At 37.3% G+C, this 19,925-nt stretch overlaps 1 protein-coding gene across 1 annotated transcript in view; it reads left to right on the top strand.

Annotated features, from left to right (window-relative positions):
- Positions 1-3,896, top strand: part of DCN (decorin) — a 37,444-nt gene extending 33,548 nt beyond the window's left edge. The window contains exons 7-8 of the mRNA XM_064419700.1: positions 2,097-2,235; positions 3,306-3,896. Of these exons, the coding sequence (XP_064275770.1) occupies positions 2,097-2,235; positions 3,306-3,500 (334 nt within the window). The 3' untranslated portion in view covers positions 3,501-3,896. The remainder of the gene's footprint in view (positions 1-2,096; positions 2,236-3,305) is intronic.
- The last annotated feature ends 16,029 nt before the right edge of the window (positions 3,897-19,925 follow it).

Below are 19,925 nucleotides of genomic sequence, written 5' to 3'. Positions count from 1 at the left end.
GGTCAGACAACCTTCATGCCTACTCAAGCTTGACAGGCTAATAGCTGCCCTAAAGCACATATAATCTTCGAGAAACAGGTAATTTTTCTGGCTGTGCTACGGAATTTTAAACTGTAAAATGTTTCATGCAAGAGCTTGATGTAGATCTATTGTTCATTCCCTTTGAATTTTCTTGCATTTTAGTATATGTACAATATTTGTCCTTTTTGTTTCTTTGTTTTCCTTGTAAAATTAATCCTAAGTCTTTCAAAAGCCTTCATTGAGTGACTCAGTGGAAAAGCAATAATCTTCTGCAAATAAACCCAACAAAGACTTTGCTGATTACATGCAGGAATGAGTTCCAAGAGGACATTCACATTGTACATCTGATATTACCAACATCTATATTCTAATAAAACTTACTGAGATGGTCTAGCTCCATACAGTGGAAGTTGAACCAAACAAAGCGACTTTTACATTAGATATCAGGAAAAAATTTCTTTACTGAAAGGGTAGTCAGGCATTTAAACAGGCTGCCCAGGAATTGGTAGAATCAGCTTCCCGGGAAGTGTTCAAAAGGCACGTGGATGTGGCACCTGGGGACATTCACCCTGGCTTAGGGGTGAACCTAGCGGGGCTGCATTAAAATTTGGACTTGGAGGTAACAGAGGTCTTTTCCAACCTTAATGATTCTGTGATTCTAAACCCATAATGATAATAATGGTGTTGAGCATCATGAAGTGTCTTTCAAAAACATAGTGGAAATGATTCAGCAGGGATGTTGGAGAAAAAAGGTGAAAAGGTATTTGAGAATTTCTTAATTTTTGAGATATGTTTTCGATTATGCTCTTCAATCATTTAGAACACTTGGATGAGATTTACTGACATGCTGGGAAAATGCTACTTACTCACTAATAAAAAAGGAAGTAATATATCAATGTATGAAGCAATAATGATTTTTGAAATTCTTCCTTTCTTTTCCTATGGGAAGGGTGATGAAGACCATATCCTTTCCAAATCACCCTCTGTTTTACACAATAGTATTGACTGTAAGCACAACCCCAAGTGACTAAGAGTTTCTGTAAGACATTTAGAGTAGATGTAATTTCATATAATTTCATTCCTTCTGGGATTTAGGTCCACTTTGCTACAGACTCCTATAATTTCATTCTTTCCCTAAAAGACTGTGTAAAGGGACTATTTTTCTTCAATAGATTAATATGAGAGTTAGAACTGGTTTTCTTGGCACAGGTCTCCCAGGTTTGACACATCTGCTTGTAGACCTGCATATGTAGAGAGCACATAATTAGATATGTGTCAAACAAGAATTTATTGCCCTCTGCCAAAACGTGGAGGGTTTTTATCCAATCTTTTCAAAGACATTCACTATGGGTACCCATCACTGAAGTCCATTGTAAGCATTCTGTAGAACTTCAGACTGAATTGCTATGTAGGATCCAATTCCTCAAGCTTACTAAATCTTGGTATACCCTATTCAAAAGAAAGTTCATTCTAATAACTTGTAATGAAAATTCTTCATTATCAAATTCTACCTAGGAGATGGGATACTGTGAAGTGATTTCTAACTGAAGTAAATTCATGTTGATATAAGTGGGAGCTCTCATTAAAGTCTCCTTTGTCATTTAATGGTTTGAAATCATTGCCATATTTAAATTAGAAGGATAAGACTATTTGCATTATATGTAATGCTAATTAATATTAGGAAACCTCTCAGCCATAAAGATCAATTAAGAATTTTCAGTTCTGTAATTTTATTCTAGTTTCAGGTCCTGACTTCTGAAACTGCTACAAGCCACAGAGAAATACAGGTTATTAGATAACTGTGAAGAAGACTTTCTTAAAACTCCTCCTCCATAGCAAATTATTTTAACGTGAGGTTTCTTATTAACTGTATTAAATTCTCTTATTGATTAAGCTGTTAAGAAATTTCAGAGCATTTTTAACCTAGCTCTATGTAGCTCACATATAATTCTGAAAATTTTTCAGGTCTGTTCTGCAACAGTAGTGTAGAGAAGCAATCAACCCAAGAAAGATAGCTATGTGGGCAAGTTTAACATGTGTTTTTTTCTTTCCTCTTTTTTTTTTAACTTTTTCAGACTGGGTCTCAGTTTCAACAGTATTTCTTCAGTTGAGAATGGCTCTCTTAACAATGTACCTCATCTGAGGGAGCTCCACTTGAACAACAATGAACTTGTCAGAGTACCCAGTGGGCTGGGTGATCACAAATACATACAGGTAAAGTTCATCATACGGTCTCAGAGAGCAATAGTTGAAAGATTCCTAATGGTATTTGTGTCTTTATGCAGTCCTGAACAGGATTGTATTCCTAACTTGATGCAAGTTTCATAAATGCTTGAATTATCAAGGAAATTGAATACAACAGGAAGACTCTTATTCTGATTTTTTTGTGGAAATGGTTATGAAGGTGTGGAGATCTGGAGATGTACATTTGTTGTCTCTGTATGACTGAAGGGCCACAAAAATATGGGATTATTTGTGTACCCTGGTTTCCTCTTTACTCAAAAACTAATTTCTAAAATAATTTAATCTCTTGATTTTTTTTTTTCTACTAAGTGACATTTTGCAACCTTTCCCAATAACCTTTCCTTTGTTGTCTCACAAAATAGTGCCATCAGGAGGGCAAATAGACAAAACAGGCATTTCACATTGCCAGTATTTTTGAGGTCCTTTTGGCCAGATACCTAGAAATATTGCCTCTTGGGAGCGATTTAAAATTCTCTTCACCCAGACTAAGATTTTACAGCAAAGAAAGCTCCCAAAGAATGAAGACTCCTAAATGTAAATTAGCCCCTGCATGTTCCTTGGAAAAACTCTCCAGAAGTGGTGAATCTGGAGCAAAATTTTATTCATCAGATACTTTAAATTGTCATTAGTGGTTACTTTGGCTCTGAGTCCTGTATAGCTACACTTACGAGAATGAAAATATTAGAGCTGGAGAGAAACCAATTAGCATCAAATACATTCTCTGTACACAGCACATGCTCCAGAGCCACAGTGCTGTATTCAAAAGTTCACATCTTTGGCACCTCTTTTGGTTACAGTACCACCAGCTGACAGTAACATTATTAGATTGCCTTGCACAGTTTGTGCACTTTCTGTAGAAATTATGTCAATTGGATGCATGCAAGGTGTTTCAAAAGGTAAACAGAGTCAAGGATTTGTTTGGCAAGAATACATATTTGCATAATGTTGCTAAAATGCATGTGAAACATTTAATATTAAATAATTCCTGTTATTTGCCATGATAGCTCAATTTCTCACTTCAGTACTTGTATGCTTTTCAGGTGGTCTATCTTCATAACAACAAAATTGCTTCCATTGGTATCAACGACTTCTGCCCTCTTGGCTACAACACCAAAAAGGCCAGCTACTCCGGCGTGAGCCTCTTCAGCAACCCCGTGCAGTACTGGGAGATCCAGCCCTCTGCTTTCCGGTGTATCCATGAACGCTCCGCAGTACAGATTGGAAATTACAAATAGATGTCTAAAGATGGGGTTTGCTTGTGTTCCAAAGTGTCTGTCCTTATAGGCCTGTCCAAAAAACCGTTGCTAACAATTAACGTCAAATGCCATTAAACGCCAGAAACTTCACTCTAAAGTGGAGATGATCCTTTGAGGTAGAATAAATGAGACATTACAGATGTACAAGAATGAGCATACCATCAATAAGAATTGCCCACTGTGCTTTAAACTGACTTATTTCAGCCTTCTTTTCCAGCATGCTTTCTGTGGCATTTTTCAGTTTGCTGAATGCTACAGGTTTTCAGATTCCACTGTATATGAAATTCGGAGTAAATATTTGTCATTATGATTTATTAAAAAAAAAAAAAAGACAATGATTGAGGTTATTTTTATAGCCACACACAGAGAAAAATAGCAGAGGGGAAAAAGACTCTCAAATCATCTTGAGACTTGAGAAGGTAAGAGTTACCTCCTTTAAATTTATTTCAAGCCCTGGAGGTTTAAAAATATCCACTATAAAATAATTCTGAATGTATCTATTTAGCAGAGGCAAATAGAGTTGTTGCTAATGTCATTATTTTTGAAAAAAATAAAATAAATTTGTATTGTACACATAGTTTTTTAAAGTTTGCCATTCTTCTAGAGCAATGCTATTCAGAACTAGCCTAACATCATCCTAATGAATAAAATATTGAGTAGTCTGCAGTAAAAAACTTGTAACCTATGTCTGGAGCTCAATGACTAAATTTCTCTAGAGCAAATTCTTCTCACCTTAGTCACAAGGGCAGTTTTTATGACTGTACTGCCTTGCAGAGTATGGTATAAGGGTTTAGTAATTGTTATCAATCCATGTATTTATCTAAACAAAAAACCATAGCAGTTCACTTTGCACTTGTTCTTCATTGTACATTTATCAGCATCCATTACTAGTTTTGGTTTTTAAAAAAAGGACTTAATTTAGAAGTAGAGATATGCAGGTTCCTCTGTCCGACAAATTTGTGGAATTTAGACTATAGAAGCAAAACCATAAGTATAGAAATAGATGAAGTGAAATAACTGCTATTGTGGACATTGCTGGGACACCATTTGTAGTTGTATCTATTTAGAGTTATTTGGAGCCCTCTGTAAATTGGGATTCTTCAGCCCATACCAGTGGGTAGCAAGCACATCAAAGGTAGGCTGCACATATCTACTGTCAATCTTCAAAGCTAAACATATACTCAATAAAACCATCACCTGAAAAGAATCTTCTGCAGACTCTTAATACTCCAAAGTCAATCTCTCTAATTTGTAAAACTTATATGTCATTTATATTAAAGAATAATGTAATACAGGCAAACTCCAAAGTGTTTGTCTTTCTTCTTTTGTTTTGATAGAATAACACAAGTGTGTCAGAACTTTAAATAAGTCTTGAAAATTGAACACCTTTGGCATGGTGATAGCTAAATTAAGAATAAATTCTGTGAAATTCTTTTACCTCAAGGAATTTTTTCATGCCTAACTCTCATAGGTAATTTTTTAGGACCAAACAAATATAGTCTTTTTATAGCTGTCATTTATTCAGTAGAAAATAATTGGAAACAATTATGACTCACTATAACCACTACACAGAAAAAGCATGTTTGCACTCTTCTGAGCTATCTTATTCATAGAGTTACCAATGATTTCTCTGCTTTCTGCCTGTTTTCTTCTGGATTTCACATTTTCAGAGAGTTATTTTTAAATAAAACAAACATTATATGATATCTTTCTGTCACAGGAGGGAAAACACTCCATAAAATCATCAGTTACGGTTCTCTTTTTCCTTTTGGTTCTTGGTTGGATATCGACTGTTGTGCACACAGAGACTTCATGCAGAAAACTAAGCACTGGCATTTCAAGTGAGAACAAAGGCATTGTCTTAGCCTGAAAAACTCCACAGAGTTTGTATGTACATGGTTACAGAAAGAGATTCACACAAAAAATAACAACAATTACGTAAAGCATCATGTAAACATATGCAAAACTCTCCATTTCTCCATCCACAGATTTAACATCTCACATACTAAGGCTTTTCTTTCAAATTAGAACAAACTTCAACAAGTCCAGAAGAAAATATCTGAGTCTGGTCCTCCTCTGTAATACCCACGATATGTCCCCTATCAAGCTTGCTGCTAAAGCATAAGTTATTTCTCATAAAACACATTCCCTTCTAACAACCAAAGGCTGCAAAGATAGCAGGACTTTCCTGATTCCCAGTCTTCCTCAATGAAACAAAATAAGCAAATCCTGACAAGAGACCTAAGCAAGATCATGACAAATTTGAAAGGTACACACACTGTTGGTTTTCTATAAGTTGTGCAGCCACACCAAAAATATTTGACTGATGGGATTCTATCCACACACAGCATTTGCAGACTTCAAAGCAGCGGGAAGCCAAATACTTTCAAAACTGCTTTTCATATAAATAAAGAACAGATGGTTATTCCACTTAAAAACAAAACAAGAAAAGAAAAAAAAGAAAAAAAATAACAAACACAAACAATCTATAAACAATTGGGTGGAAAGAAATAATAGAATTAAAGTAGAAAGCCTTTGGGCCTGCAGTGCATCCTCAAATTCTTTGTAAAGTATGAAGACATTGAATGGTCACAACTGTTGGACTCAAACACCTAAAGAATAATTAATACCCTTGTTTCCTGGTGCAGCCTAAAGCATCTTATCCCTTAGTGCCAAACAAGGGTGTGGCCATCTTTTAGTCTGGTTTCCCCTACAGTGCACCAAGTTATGGACAGATATCATATACTCAGTTGCTGATGTAGAAATTAATTTAATCCAATTTCATTTCCAGGAAAGGACCTGCTCTTCAATCCTTGGCATCAGTGTGTTTCTCTCATTTCCAAGACCATCCATTTTTTCAAGTGCCTCCACAATCTGTTTCTAAAATTATCTAAGCACCAGGTCTGGTAACAGGTCTTTGGCCCATAATTTGGTTTTGGGTTTTTTTGGGTTTTTTTGGTTGTTTTTTTTTTTTTTTTTTTTGGGGGGTGGGTTGGTTGGTTGGTTTTTGAGCTGCTAGTGAACCTATCTGTTATAATGTATTTCTGCTCATGTTAGCTATTTTTGAAAACAGAGAACATTTTCTACCTCACACTCACTCGTGTAAAAAATAGGAAAAAGCTGAAAAATTGTGTTTGTTCAAAGCAAGCATTAACTTAATGTATTTCTAATATCATATGCAAAATAAATAAAAAAGATTACAGACCTTCTCATCCCACCACTACTCTGAAGTGCCATCTAGTGTCACTGAGGGACAGTAACAAAGTTACTGTTAACTAGAGAAAACCAGAAGGAAAAAGGTTTATGAAGCGTTATGAGAAGAGGGTACTCAAATTCACCTACTTTGTTGTTTTGGTTTTCTCTTTTTATTAAGTCAGAGGTGCAGAGATGTGAAATCAATAGTCTTTTTGTACACCTTCAATCAAATACAGTGGCTTTGAACAAGGATGGATTTGTGCTCATTTTCTCTGTATGCACACATTGCTCTGAAGTCAGTTTTTCTTCAGAGACTTTCCTACATCTGTGTTTTCTGGCTTTTTTTTTTTTTTTTTTTTTTTTTCTGAAGAGTTTCCCTAATTTAGCTGAAAGTATTTCATTCGAGAAACAGGAAAATAAATGAAAGAGTAATGTTTGTGAAAATTTGCAGAGAACTGAAGGGGAAATACGGCTGTGAGACAGAGGTTCGATATCAACTGCCTCATCTTCGAAATGAAATTGTAAAATTAAAAATAGTTGATAATTTTTAGCATAAAACATTATCTGAACAATGCTCCAGCAGCTCCATCTGCAAAAGAACAGTTTCTGTGGATGTCCTGAAAAGGCACAAAAACTGTTTAGCTGTTTGGATTACACTCAACACAAACACTCAAACAGCTAGACTCATCAATGGCTGCATTTTAAGTGACACAAACCAGCCTTTGGCCTCCTGCCCTGCTTCCTGCTCTGGACGTTCAGGGCTGTTACTGTGCCATAAGTCCATAAGAGGATCAGTCTGGATACAGGCATTGCTGAAGGCTGTTTACCCTGCCTGTTAAACACCACACTTTCCTTTCTGAGATTTAAAGAAGTGGTTTCTTCATAACTGCTTTGTCAGGCAGTTTTCTTTCTCAGTGTGTACATTATGCTGCTTGAAAGCTTTGGAGATTACCTCTATGTGGGTGTCTTAAGTCAGCAGACCAGAAGAATGTTAATGCTCTGTTACTGCCTGCTTGAGTTGGACTTAATTCAGCAGGAGAAAGAATGGAAAAAAACTATGAGAAATTTTATTGTCTAATTATATATTTATTTATGTATTTCACACAACTTTTCACACTACAGCAGAAAACTAATAACAAAATTACAACAGTGTGATGAGAAGCAATGGTGGTTGTGTTTCTATATCCATGTGTATTTCTGCAGCATGAAATACAGTGAAGAAGCTTTTGAAAAGCAGCAATAATTGTAGGCCTTGCATCTGCAAACACTTACCCACAAGAATAGTTCTAATAGTTTCACTCAGAGGAGCTGAAAAAATACAGATGGGCATCGATTTTGAAAGTAAACTAAAAAAAAAAAACAAAACCAAAAACCTGTCAACTCTTTAAATACAAATGGTTGTTTTAAAACAAAAAAAAAAATCCTGAACTGTCTAAAACACCTCAATCCAGGAAATTTTCATGCCAGGAAATGTCCCAGGTATTTTCTTTGGCTCACTCCCAGAAGGAGAGAAGGTGAATACTTGAAAATAATGATTTCTAGTCATAAATGGCATGATATTTTGTTTAGATGCACACATAATAATTCATAGATTATGTTGTTCCTAGCTTTTGGCAGAAAGGACAGTAGAATGTACTGCTTTATTCTGGATATTCCCTGGATGAAAAATAGAATGCACCCTCAGAAATTTCGCTGATGATACAAAACTGGGGAGGGGGCTGTTGGCTGATCAGCTGAGGGCCGTGCTGCCATTGAGTGGGACCCTGATAGAGTGGAGAATTGGGCAGAGAGAAACCAGTGAGGTTCAACAAGGGCAAGTTCAGGGTCCTGGACATGGGGAGGAATAGCTCAAAGTGCCAGCACAGACTGGGGGCTGACCTGCTAGAGAACAGCTCTGCAAGGACGGGCCTGGGAGCGCTGGTGGGTGCCAAGCTGCCCATGAGCCAGCAGCGCCCTTGTGGCCAGAAGGGTCAGTGGTACCCTGGGGTGCATTGGGAAGAGTGTGGCCAGCAGGCTGAGGGAGATGATCCTGCCCCTCTGCTCAGCCCTGGTGAGGCCAGTCCTGGTGCTGTGTCCAGTTTTGGGCTTCTCAGGACAAGAAAGAAAAGGACCTACTGGAGAAGGTCCAGTGGTGGTCTACAAAGGAGATTAAGGGGCTGGAGCATATAAGTCTTCTCTTATAAGGAGAAACTGGGCGTGCTGGGCCTGTTTAGTCTGGAGAGAAGACTGAGAGGGGGTCTCACCAACACCTCTAAATATCTCAAAGGTGGGTATCGAGAGGATGGTGTCAGACTATTTTCAGTAGTGCCCAGTGACAGGATGAGCAGCAGTGGCCATAAATTAAACCACCAGAAGTTTCATCTCAACATGAGGAAGAATTTACACTGAGGGTGGCAGAGCACTGGAACTGGTAGCCCAGTGAGGTTGTGGGGTCTCCCTTTCTGGACACATTCAAAAGCTGCCTGGACAAGTTCCTGGCAACATGCTCTAAGTCACCTTGGCAACTCTCAAGGTCCCTTCCAATTGTGATTCTGTACAAATTATTACAATTTACAAAACATTCATGTTTAACATGAAATCAACAAATATTTTCCAACTCTTTATGTTATTGTCTAACCAGCATTGGAGTATATATTTTGTGATAGATCATACTTACTACTTTTATTCATTTTCAAGTAGTGTATTAAATCACATATTATATTTGGATAAAAAAGCCTTAAGAATTTTGTTGCTATTTTTGAAACTACAAGTTTATACAAGTTACATTATTGTTTCCAGATGAAGACTTAAATTGAGATTAATTAGGCTAGTCCTGCTCTACAGGGTAATTTTTGAAAGTGTTCAAATCCCAAAAGTCATGGAAAATAGGGACCATGTGTCTGCTACTAAGCACATGTTAGAAAACCCTTTCAACGGGAAAAGCTCAGAACCAATTAAAGTAATCATGTAGCATTCTGATGCTGAATCCTTTAATCTTTTAATTTCAAGGTATTGAATCTTTGCAGGAATCAAAAGCTTGCAAAGAATAAACCAAATTCCAGAGTGTAGAAAACATAAGATGTATAAAATTATCTCAACATGAAAGACAGAATAATTCTAACTACTGCTTGCTTATGCTAGAAACTCTAGACAATTGAAATGCTTCAAAAGCATTTCATATTCCCTTCTGAGAATAAACCTCCAGAGGTTTGTCCATACACATCGTTCTAACATGGACGGGAAACATGGATACATTGCAATGAATTCTTGAAACAAAGCACTGACTTTGAAGTGTTGGCTAACAGAGAGTGATTGAGAGATCCTAAACCTCCAGTGACTTAATATTCCATCATGCCATCAAGAAAATGAAGCAAAAAGATTAGCCTTTTTGCTATATTTTAGATATCTATCATTTAATGCTCATTTTCAGCACCAAATTCTTTAAAGACATGCCAATCTTTTATATACAGGAGATCCTTTGCATGTGTAGATTACAGAGAGATAGAGAAGACTGTGTGAATTTCTCTTTAACAGATACAGATAATTGGATTGTTATGGAAAAACTTAAATGTATTAGCTCTTTACTGCTGTCAAAGGACTAAATTATAATAAAGTGGTAATATTCCCTTTGAACTGCCTTGTTAGAATTCTGACAGACAGTATTGTCATGTTTCTTACATCTTAGACAGTTGGAATGGTTTCACACTACAAAAAAAATGCAACAGCACAAGGATTTTAGATTATTCAGCAGAGCTGGGAAAGAAATAGCATTAATATGAATTGAAGAAGACATGTCCCATTTACCAACGCTCTGTCCTGAGGACAGGAGGAAGCTGAGGATGCCTCCAGCCCAGCTCACCTTCCCTCACATTTCAAGTGAGGAAGTTGAGATAAAAGAGCTTTCCAGCCCCTTGGTTACCTCATGGACATCTTCTAGGCTGGTATGAGAGCATGTAGTACATGAACACATGTGAACTTCAGGAGGATCAAAGCAATCCCAGCATTGGTACAGACTGGGTGATGAACAGTCTGAGACCAGTCCTGCAGAGAAGGATTTTGGGATATTGGTGGATGAATACTTGGATATTAACTAGCAGTGTGCATTGTGGCCTAGAAAGCAAAACATATCCTGGGCTGCATCAAAAGCAGCATGGCCACCAGGGAATCCAGGGAGCTGATTCTGCTCCTCTTCATGCTCCTGAAAAACCCACCTGCAGTTATGCTTACAGTGCTGGCCTCCTCAGAACAGGAAAGAGCTGATGGAGTGAGACTAGAGGAGAGCCAAAAGAAGGGTCAGAGGGCTGAGGCACCTCTCCTGCAAAGAAACTATGAGAGAATTGGAATTTTTCTGGTGGAAAAAAAGGCTAAAGAGTGACATGATTGCAGCCTTTCACTCATATAAAGAAGGCTTATAAGAAAGACAAAGGCTTTTTCCCACAGCCTGTAGTGACAGGATAAGGTGGAAAGATTTTAAGCTGAAAGATGGTAGAATTAGGTTGGACATGAGGAAGATTTACTTTAAATTAAGGTTGGTGAGGCACTGGAACAGGTTGCTCAGAAAAGCTGTGGCTGTTTTGTCATTAGCAGCATTCAAAGCCAGATAGGATTGGATTTTGGTCAAGCTGGCCTCATGGAAGGTGTTGCAGGGAGGTTGGACTACATGATCTCTAAAGGTGCCTTCCAAACCAAACCATTCTGTGATTCCAAATGCAATATCAGGACTCTGAGCACACCAGTAGGCTCTTGCTGCCATGATCACCTCTTCCACAGCCTCTGTTCACCTAGACTTCTACCACTCATTGTCCAAGAGCTACATTTAAGTTCGATTCCTTGTCTTTTCCCTGAGCTTACGACTGGGTTTCAGCAGGAGAGAGCAGCTGTGCTGGAGAAGGCAAGCTGGGAGCCAGCAGTCACACAAGGCAGGGCAGCAGCCTCAGGATTGAGGTAACAGGGCCACAGCACCCATGAAGCACAGCAAAGATGTTTGGGTGACTGCAACCACGGTGGGGCAGCCATCCAGCAACAGATGTCCACTGACAGGGCAGGCTTAAGGTCAAGCTCAGACTGCAAGTCAATAAAATAATGCCAGGTACAAAACTAGGAACAGTGTACCTAGAGCAGAGCTAGGACTGGGATTCAGCTGGAATACAGCTGCTGGACAATGGGTGGAGGCAGTGTGCCTAGAGAATGTTGAAGAAGGTAGAGAAAAATCTACATCACCTGAGTTAATTAGGAACTCAAACCCTGTTCACCAAAGCCTTGGAAGGCACTTCTCTAAAAATGTTTTGATGAATGTGACAAGTCATTAGCAGTGGCTTTCAGAAGAAGGACTTCCCGCTAATTAGTAAAGCAAACACCTTCTTCCCTTCACCAAGCTTTGAATCAAAATGTTGTGGGCTATCACCTGCACATCTATTCCCTACTTGCTTGAAAGAGCAACCCTCATGTGGGCCCCCTGGAAAAGTAACCATTCTGAGACAACACATATCTGATGGGTCTCAGGGTTATTCAATTTCGGTTGTGTAAAAAGGTCCATAATAATGGCAAGGATTTAACTGCTAAAACATGGTGTAAAACCCTTCCCTTTATGAGTGAAGTTATTAGAAATACATGATCCTAGGTCTCATTCTATTTTCATGAAATTGAATAGGAGCAATGGGTTTGCTACCCCACAACTGAGTAGTCATATTATCTGTGTCTATCTAGAAGTTGTTCATGAGTTAAGAAAATCTAAATTATAGTGTTCCTCACCGGTACTGCTGTGGCTAAGTTTGTGTCAGCAGTTTTATGTGAAAACAGCTTTTCCACTTAAATATTATTCCTCTGCTAAATCTTGGAATCAGATCTTGTTTCTCAAGCATATATTTTTCATCTTTGAAAATTAAAAATAGTTCATAGTATCTTCTTCAAAATCTCAGTGTAAGGCAAAATTGTATATAAATACAAGCACACACATGCAAACACACATAAATTTTGAGAAAATGGTGAAAATAATGAAATTACAATCTGATAAAATTCAAACTGTGGATCAGGGCATGTCAGCAAACCTTAGGAACTGAATGTCTACTTTCTTATTGATGGCTTAGGTTATATTCTAGAGTCTAAAGCTACATTTATATGATTAAGTGAAATCATGCCATTTTCGAAGCCCGGAACATGACTTAGTCTCATCTTTGTTGTAAGGCTTTCTTGCCTCATGAAACACAGTGGTTTAATTTAAGCTCTCTGTTGGGAGTGATAAATCCTAAACCCTGGCTAGGAATTGTTCAGGCTAGAATCAGGCAAAAACACTGCAAAGAATAACTTGCCATTGTCAGGGACATTGTTTACAGTGTAGATAAAGCCTAAAGAAGAGTGAAGTCATCAATTTCCTTTTATACAACAATTTTTTTTTTGGATCATTAATATTTTTCTTTTACCTACCCAAATATTGAAAATGCTGTTAATCTGCCTGTTATCTGAATGCTTTCCTTACTTTTCCTTAGTCAGTTGTAATGCTTTCTGCAATCCTTCATGGTAAAGTTTATCTCTGGGTTTTTTATATCTTTGAACAGCTGATAATATGGCGTTCTGATTTGACTGAGACTTAGGAACAGTTACAGGATTTGATTGCAGTACTTTACTTTCCATACCCACAGCCCAAAAGCCATTGCAACCCAGTTGAGAAGAGAGAAGGGAAGGCATTTCCTCTAAGTTAACTTTCTATCACTATTCCAAAAGACACAGTGTCTTTCAAAATGCTATTCTGTTTTGTAGCATAATGTAGTTATGTACTAATATATATATATATGAATTAAAATTTCATGAAAGTGTTAAAAGGTCTATTGGGAAGCTAAAGGGGCAGATGCTGATTCCAGTTTTTGGTACAATTCAGTTTACCATTTAACAAACAGACATTAATTTATAAAAATATACAGATACTAAATTATCCAATACAATAACTAGGTGTTTGCTGAAGTCCAAAAAAATACCAGATGAAAAAAAAAGAATTAGGCTAAGTAGACAGAGATCTGAAATCTATGGAAGATGAACAAGTTTAATTGGGAAATGTTGTATTCTCCTTAAAACATTGCAGGATGAGGGAATGGTGCAGCTGGACCATTTTTGAGTTGGATGGAGATCAGCTTAGACCTTAAGCACATTTGTGCTCATTCAAAATAAGTTTATGAACACCCATGACACAAAATGTCTTAAATAGTTTCTCTCCTTTCCAATGTATGCAACTGATACAGTTATATATGAAAATGTTTGCTTGACTGAAAAAAAGAAAACTGATCAGTGAGGCCTCAGGTGATGGTCTAATGGAGTCAGAAAACTGTCTTCTAAGTTTTTATTTGACCTTTCAGAGAATTGCTTATTTTAGCTTTTTTTACTATTGTGATTTCTAGAGGTGGTAAGAAAATGGAAAATACCTGTGGGTCATGACTGCTTCCAGTCTTGTACATGCCGTTTTGCTTGGCTCTATTTTTGTGACATTTCATTGCAGATATTCTGCTGAATACACAGCTAAGAGAAGACTATGGAGGAAATCGCTGGAGAATACTATTCAGACAGTTTATACAAAGTGAGGCTATTACTTAGGAGACTGATTATTTCCTGGACTGGAGCTCCAAGGGCACAATTTAGGCTCTAAAAGATAAGGGCCTATTATCATTCCGGATTGTTGATATGTGCCTGGCATCCTGCTGCTACTTCAGGACAGGACAGGCCTCCTCAGAATCCTGAATCACAGCAGCCAGACCCCCTTGGCTGTGCTGTGCAGCCCAGGGCATGTCAGAGAGCAGTTAGATGTCCTTGCACTAGCTGACTGAAACCCCTTGAGCACAGAAAACTGCCTAAATGCAGATGTCTTGCTATTAAGCACTGGGAAGCTCTTTGCTTTGCCATCAGCTGCCATTTGAAAAGGGCACGAGTGTTAAAGTCCTCTTCCATAATCTATAAGGTTGAGCTGGACACCTGAGAGCCTCTCAAATAATACTGGATGCCTACTTTTAGGTAAGTGAATACTGTTACAGTGTCTGTGTTGGGCAAGTGAATCACTCCCCAGGCTCCAGAACTCTTCATTGCATCCCCACTGATCTTGAGCAGTGCCTGGACTCTTATCGCATGTGTAGACACCTGTGTTTGCTGTCTCAGAACCAAAATGTCAGATACATCACATACCTGACACTGTTTATAATAATAGATAGATGTAGATATGTCCTGGCTTGTAAAGTAGGCATGTATTCTATTTTGCCATCTGTTGGGGGTTGGGCAGTTTTTCTTATCTCTTTCAAGAACAATGACGCTGCCAGGAAGATAATCTCCTGCTAATGGGCTATATGCTGTCCTGGCCTGTAAAATAGGCATGTATTCTTTTTTTGCCATCTGTTGGGGGTTGGGCAGTTTTTCTTATCTCTTTCAAGAACAATGACACTGCCAGGAAGATAATCTCCTGCTGATGGGCTATTGAATTACTCACTGTGGCTGGTAAGATTAGTTACATCATCCCATTGAGAGATGCTCCACCCAGAGGGAGGAGCCAAGCATCCCTGACACCATAAAACAAGCATTTCTGAGACCACAGACAGCCTTCTTCGCTGGATTTCCGAGAGGAATCAGGAACCAAGGCCCAGCTGCTCCTTCGCCGCATTTTCGGAAGGGATCTACACCCTTCTGCAGATCGCCACTCCAGGAGGAGCAGCCACCTTTTGGCTGGACTGCTATCAGCACCCTGACTTCTCAGGGTGCCAGGTTTTTTCTCACTCTGCCAGTGGTTGTTTTGCTTGTACTAAATTACATTGTTATTTAGTTTTTTTCTTCCTAGTAAAGAACTGTTATTCCCGTTCCCATATCTTTGCCTGAGAGCCCTTTTTAATTCTGAAGTTGTGATAATTCGGAGGGAGGGGGTTTACCTTCTCCATTTCACAGGAGGCTTTTGCCTTCCTTCACAGGCTCCTGTCTTTTCAAACCAAGACAAGATAGATGGCCTCCACTTCTCTGAAAGATGCAGACTTAGTGAGATATAAGGTGTAGTAACTAAAAAAAATAGCTTTTCAAATGGGAAATTTGATTTTGTGAGATGCTTTAGCAGTGCCATGTAGCCACTTAGTAAAGTATTAGTAGAATTTCTCAACACTGCACAATTCTTAAGACAAAAGGTATTTTTTACAGCATGGGGTTAATCCACTCTGGATCTCCTGATAAAAATAAAGACAATTAAATCACTGGATTGGAATCTGTGATTGCCAAAGCTGACCATTTATTATGGCCAAAAGCATATTTCCAGCCAGTCTTTCAGAGCAGCTCAATGTCTCCAAACAGGAAAAGGGTGAACAAATTTGTCTGGAAGGAAAAAATTTGTAAGAAAAATAAAAATACCTCTTCATATACCTCTTGTTTCTTGATATAACACCCCAAAAAGGTCAGTTTTAACCGTAACTTGCTTTATTTCTTGATAAGTAAAATGTAAGTAGAAGGGAAAAAATCATGAGACATGAAGGAAAAAAGTTCAAATTAAATAATAGTGTCCCTGTACATACTATTAATAAGGAAAAAAATAAAACAGTTGCACTGAATATGTCAGCAACAGATCTACAGGTAGCATGGCAGAAGATAGTTGGAAGAAGATGGAGATTTTGATGAGGAAAAGAAATTCTAGTAATGTTATCTACAACAGTAGATATTACTATTATCTATAATAGTAGATATTAATATTGTACTCCTACTATACATATATAACAGGTATATCTATCTTTAGTACAGCTAAAGAGACACAAACCAATGGTTAGGAATGGAATATGAATAAAAATAGTAATTATTGGCTGCATTTGGAAAGGAATAGATCAGCTTTTCTAGACTGATGCACTTTTATTATATCATGGTCTTTATAAAGGAAAAAACCCACAAAAATGTTTGATAGTGAGAAATATTTTTAGATTTGGTTGTCACAAAAGTCTGTACTTAAACATCTCAGGAAGACATGTAAGAATTGTTTGGTTCATTTACAGTCCATTTTCATGAAGCTGGGAATACCAGAACATTGATGTGGTGTTGCTGTTCATGGATTTTAAATAGGTAAATGCTGTCTTTACCTCAAGACAATTATCTGCCACCAGTCCTAGGGAAAATAATGCAAAAATCTCATACAGCATTCAGGGGGGAATGAACTAAGTGATAGCTACTGTCACAATAGATACTAAGAGGTAGCCACTGATATAATAGGTATTATCTATCAAACTTTACTTGCTGATGAGGTTTTAATTTTGTTAAAAGCATCTTCTGTAGTTTCAGTAGATTTGTCCAAGGTGCTTCATTTTAGAAATGACAATGGGCAATATTTTTAAAAGCTGCATGTTAAGAGGCTCCCAAAACTGTCCCACCATCATGGCAAAGATAATTTACGACTTAGTGGATCTGTTTAAGTCCAGGGTCTCATAATAGCAGAAGGCCAAATGCTATATTCTCATTGTACAGCAGAATCCAGATGACTTAACATCTCTTCTGACCTTAATCTGTAGTGATCTGAATGCAAACAAACATTTATAAAGCTTAGATTCTGGGAAGGTGTTGCAATGATTGCAATGAATGCAATGAATGCAATGATTTTCAAAGCAGGTCTGTGTTGGTACAACATAGCATATACAAATAATAGGTGGTGAACTAACCAAGTTGGCCAAGTCCAACTCTTCCTTTTCCATAAATTTTCTGTACTGTTTACAATACAGAAATACAGAGTAACCACAACTTACAAATTTAACAGCTACTTGAGATACTCTTGGATTCTTTACAGTAGGAATCATTTGAATTGTCTCATCCTCCAAGGCCACCTAATTTTCTTTTATACGTGGATCAACAGATTTTAAATGCTATGACAAAACATACAGGATATATTAAGGACTCTGGTTTAAAAACAGACTCTTGCCTTCATGTTTAATCCTCACCAAAAAAAAGCTTTGATCAGATTTTGGATCAACTCAAAGAAATTTTGTTGTTGACCATTTGAATCAAATCAAAAACAGTCTGGAAAGCAACAGAGAGGAGGATAACAGTAGTAGAAGACAGACACTGTCAAGTTTGAAGCAAAACAGTGAGCAGTCTTTCAGAAGGACAAAAACAAAGATTTGTGCTCAACTAAAATATCTGTTGCGGTCTGCTAATAGGTTGTAACACTGTTACCATTTTTGTAATTTTCCATAGCTGGCATTTCCTTTTTAGGAGAAAGGAAAAGAAGGATTTGGATCACCGCAAATTTTGTAATGCTTAGAGTATGTGCTCTAACACTTTCCATTTAACATGTAAGTCCAATGTAGAGACTGAAAAAAATTCAATTAGGAGGAATGGAAGTTTTCAGATTAAAAAATAAACACCTACAGCCTCCAGAACCTGGAACTGAATTGTTTTTAGTGGAACTCATTAAATATGAGTCAGACTTCAGTAATATTTTCAAAATACTGCAGAACTTTACAGAAATACTAACTAATTGTTCCTGGAGATTTGTGTCATTATCATATTTTTGTTTATCCACTATATATAGGCTAGCAGGCTGTACATTCACTGTCTAGAGACATAGAAAACATCATGTATAAACACTATGTTGCCTCTTCATAATTAAGTGGCTTGCTGCATGGTGTCCATGGAAGCCTTTTCCCTTAATGGATGTTTCTTAACCCCTGCTGCAGGTAGCCAAATAAAATGAGCTAACCTTCATTTCATCTTGAGAGTAATATTTAGTTTAAATTCCGAGTGATCAGAGGAAAAATCTCATTGATTATTTCATGTGGCAGAGTGAAAAGTTCCACCAGGAACTTTTCTGGAGCTGTATGCTCCCATGGGAAAAACACCCTACTCCTGATACTGGGCACCCAGTTCTCTTGGTTCTGGGTACCAGATGTGTGAATAGCTTTAAGATGAAAACAAAGCAGCAGTTGGTTTAGATAGTATCTATTAAGTTTTGGTAACCTGTGTCTTTTGGGGAAAAGAGTATTAAATCCAAATAGATTGGGAGGAACTTCCATTTATGCAGAAGTGCATAGAAGCTATAAGGAATGCAGTTTTACAAGAGAGTAAAAGCAGAGAGGATATCACTGATGAGTGTAGAAACAAAATGGTGACACTGTAACTCAATAATATTTGATGGCTACATCTCAGCCAGTGCAAATTGACTTGCAGTGATCTCTGCTTTCAGATTCTTTCATTACAACCCATTAGACTTGGCCATCTCCAGCTCCAGAAAATATGAATTTAAAAAAAAAAAAAGAAACAACAAAAAGGAGCTTTGTATCACATTAAAAAAATATTTCTATTCATATATCACAAGAAAAAGAAAGTTAGATTATAATAGGTTTTGATCATATATCCCATCAAAGAATGATGAATAATTAAGGTAAAAAAGAAAATAAATTTTGAAGAAAAACTGGAGCACAGTAGTTGTAAAAATGAAATACTAATATGTCCTGTCATCATCAGTGTGAAGCATATTTATAACCAGTTTACAACTTAGATGACATAGGTGATTTTACCTATTATTTCGTGTATTCCTTAGAAATTAGCTACTTAATTCACATGCTGTTTGACAACTTCTGAGACCTACCAAAAGAATTCCTGCACAGAGCACAAAATAGGAGCAGAAACAAAGAAATCACCCAACCATAGTCTCACCCTCTGTTGCAGAAGAAGCAATACCTTCATTTGCTAGGTTGTAGCACCTACCTGCTCTCCCAAACAGGTTTATGAGGTGATAGCTTCATGACTTAGAACTGTAAGATTAGGAAAAGCATAAAAATTATACCAAAGGGCAGTATTAAATAACAGATTGGAGAGACGGTAAAAATTGTATTATAAGGAAGGAAAATCTATTGTGTTTTATCTTAACCTCAGAAGGCATGTGATTCTTCATCTTGACTGTGCAATTTCCATAACTAATTTAAAACAGTCAGGAAGACAGGAACTATATGAATGAACAACTCTCAGCTGAACTTTATGTGACCCAAGCTTTTACCATATGTTAATTTCAAAATATCATCAGTTTGCTTAATAAGATTTGTAAGGTAAAAAGATATGCATATTTTGTATTTCTTTTATCAGAATGAGAAAAAGGGTGTATACTTGATGTACAGAAAAACTGGTTCATAAATATACCTGTGCCAAAAGGATATTAAGCCTGGATTATCCTGTACTTGCAGCCAATGTTTAATTCTATTTGTACTGGAAATGCAAAACTACACCTATTACTGAGGGTTCAAAATATAC

The sequence above is a fragment of the Passer domesticus genome, chromosome 5, assembly GCF_036417665.1.
Source record: "Passer domesticus isolate bPasDom1 chromosome 5, bPasDom1.hap1, whole genome shotgun sequence".
NCBI lineage: Eukaryota > Metazoa > Chordata > Aves > Passeriformes > Passeridae > Passer > Passer domesticus.
This window is presented reverse-complemented; position numbering and strand designations above follow the sequence as displayed.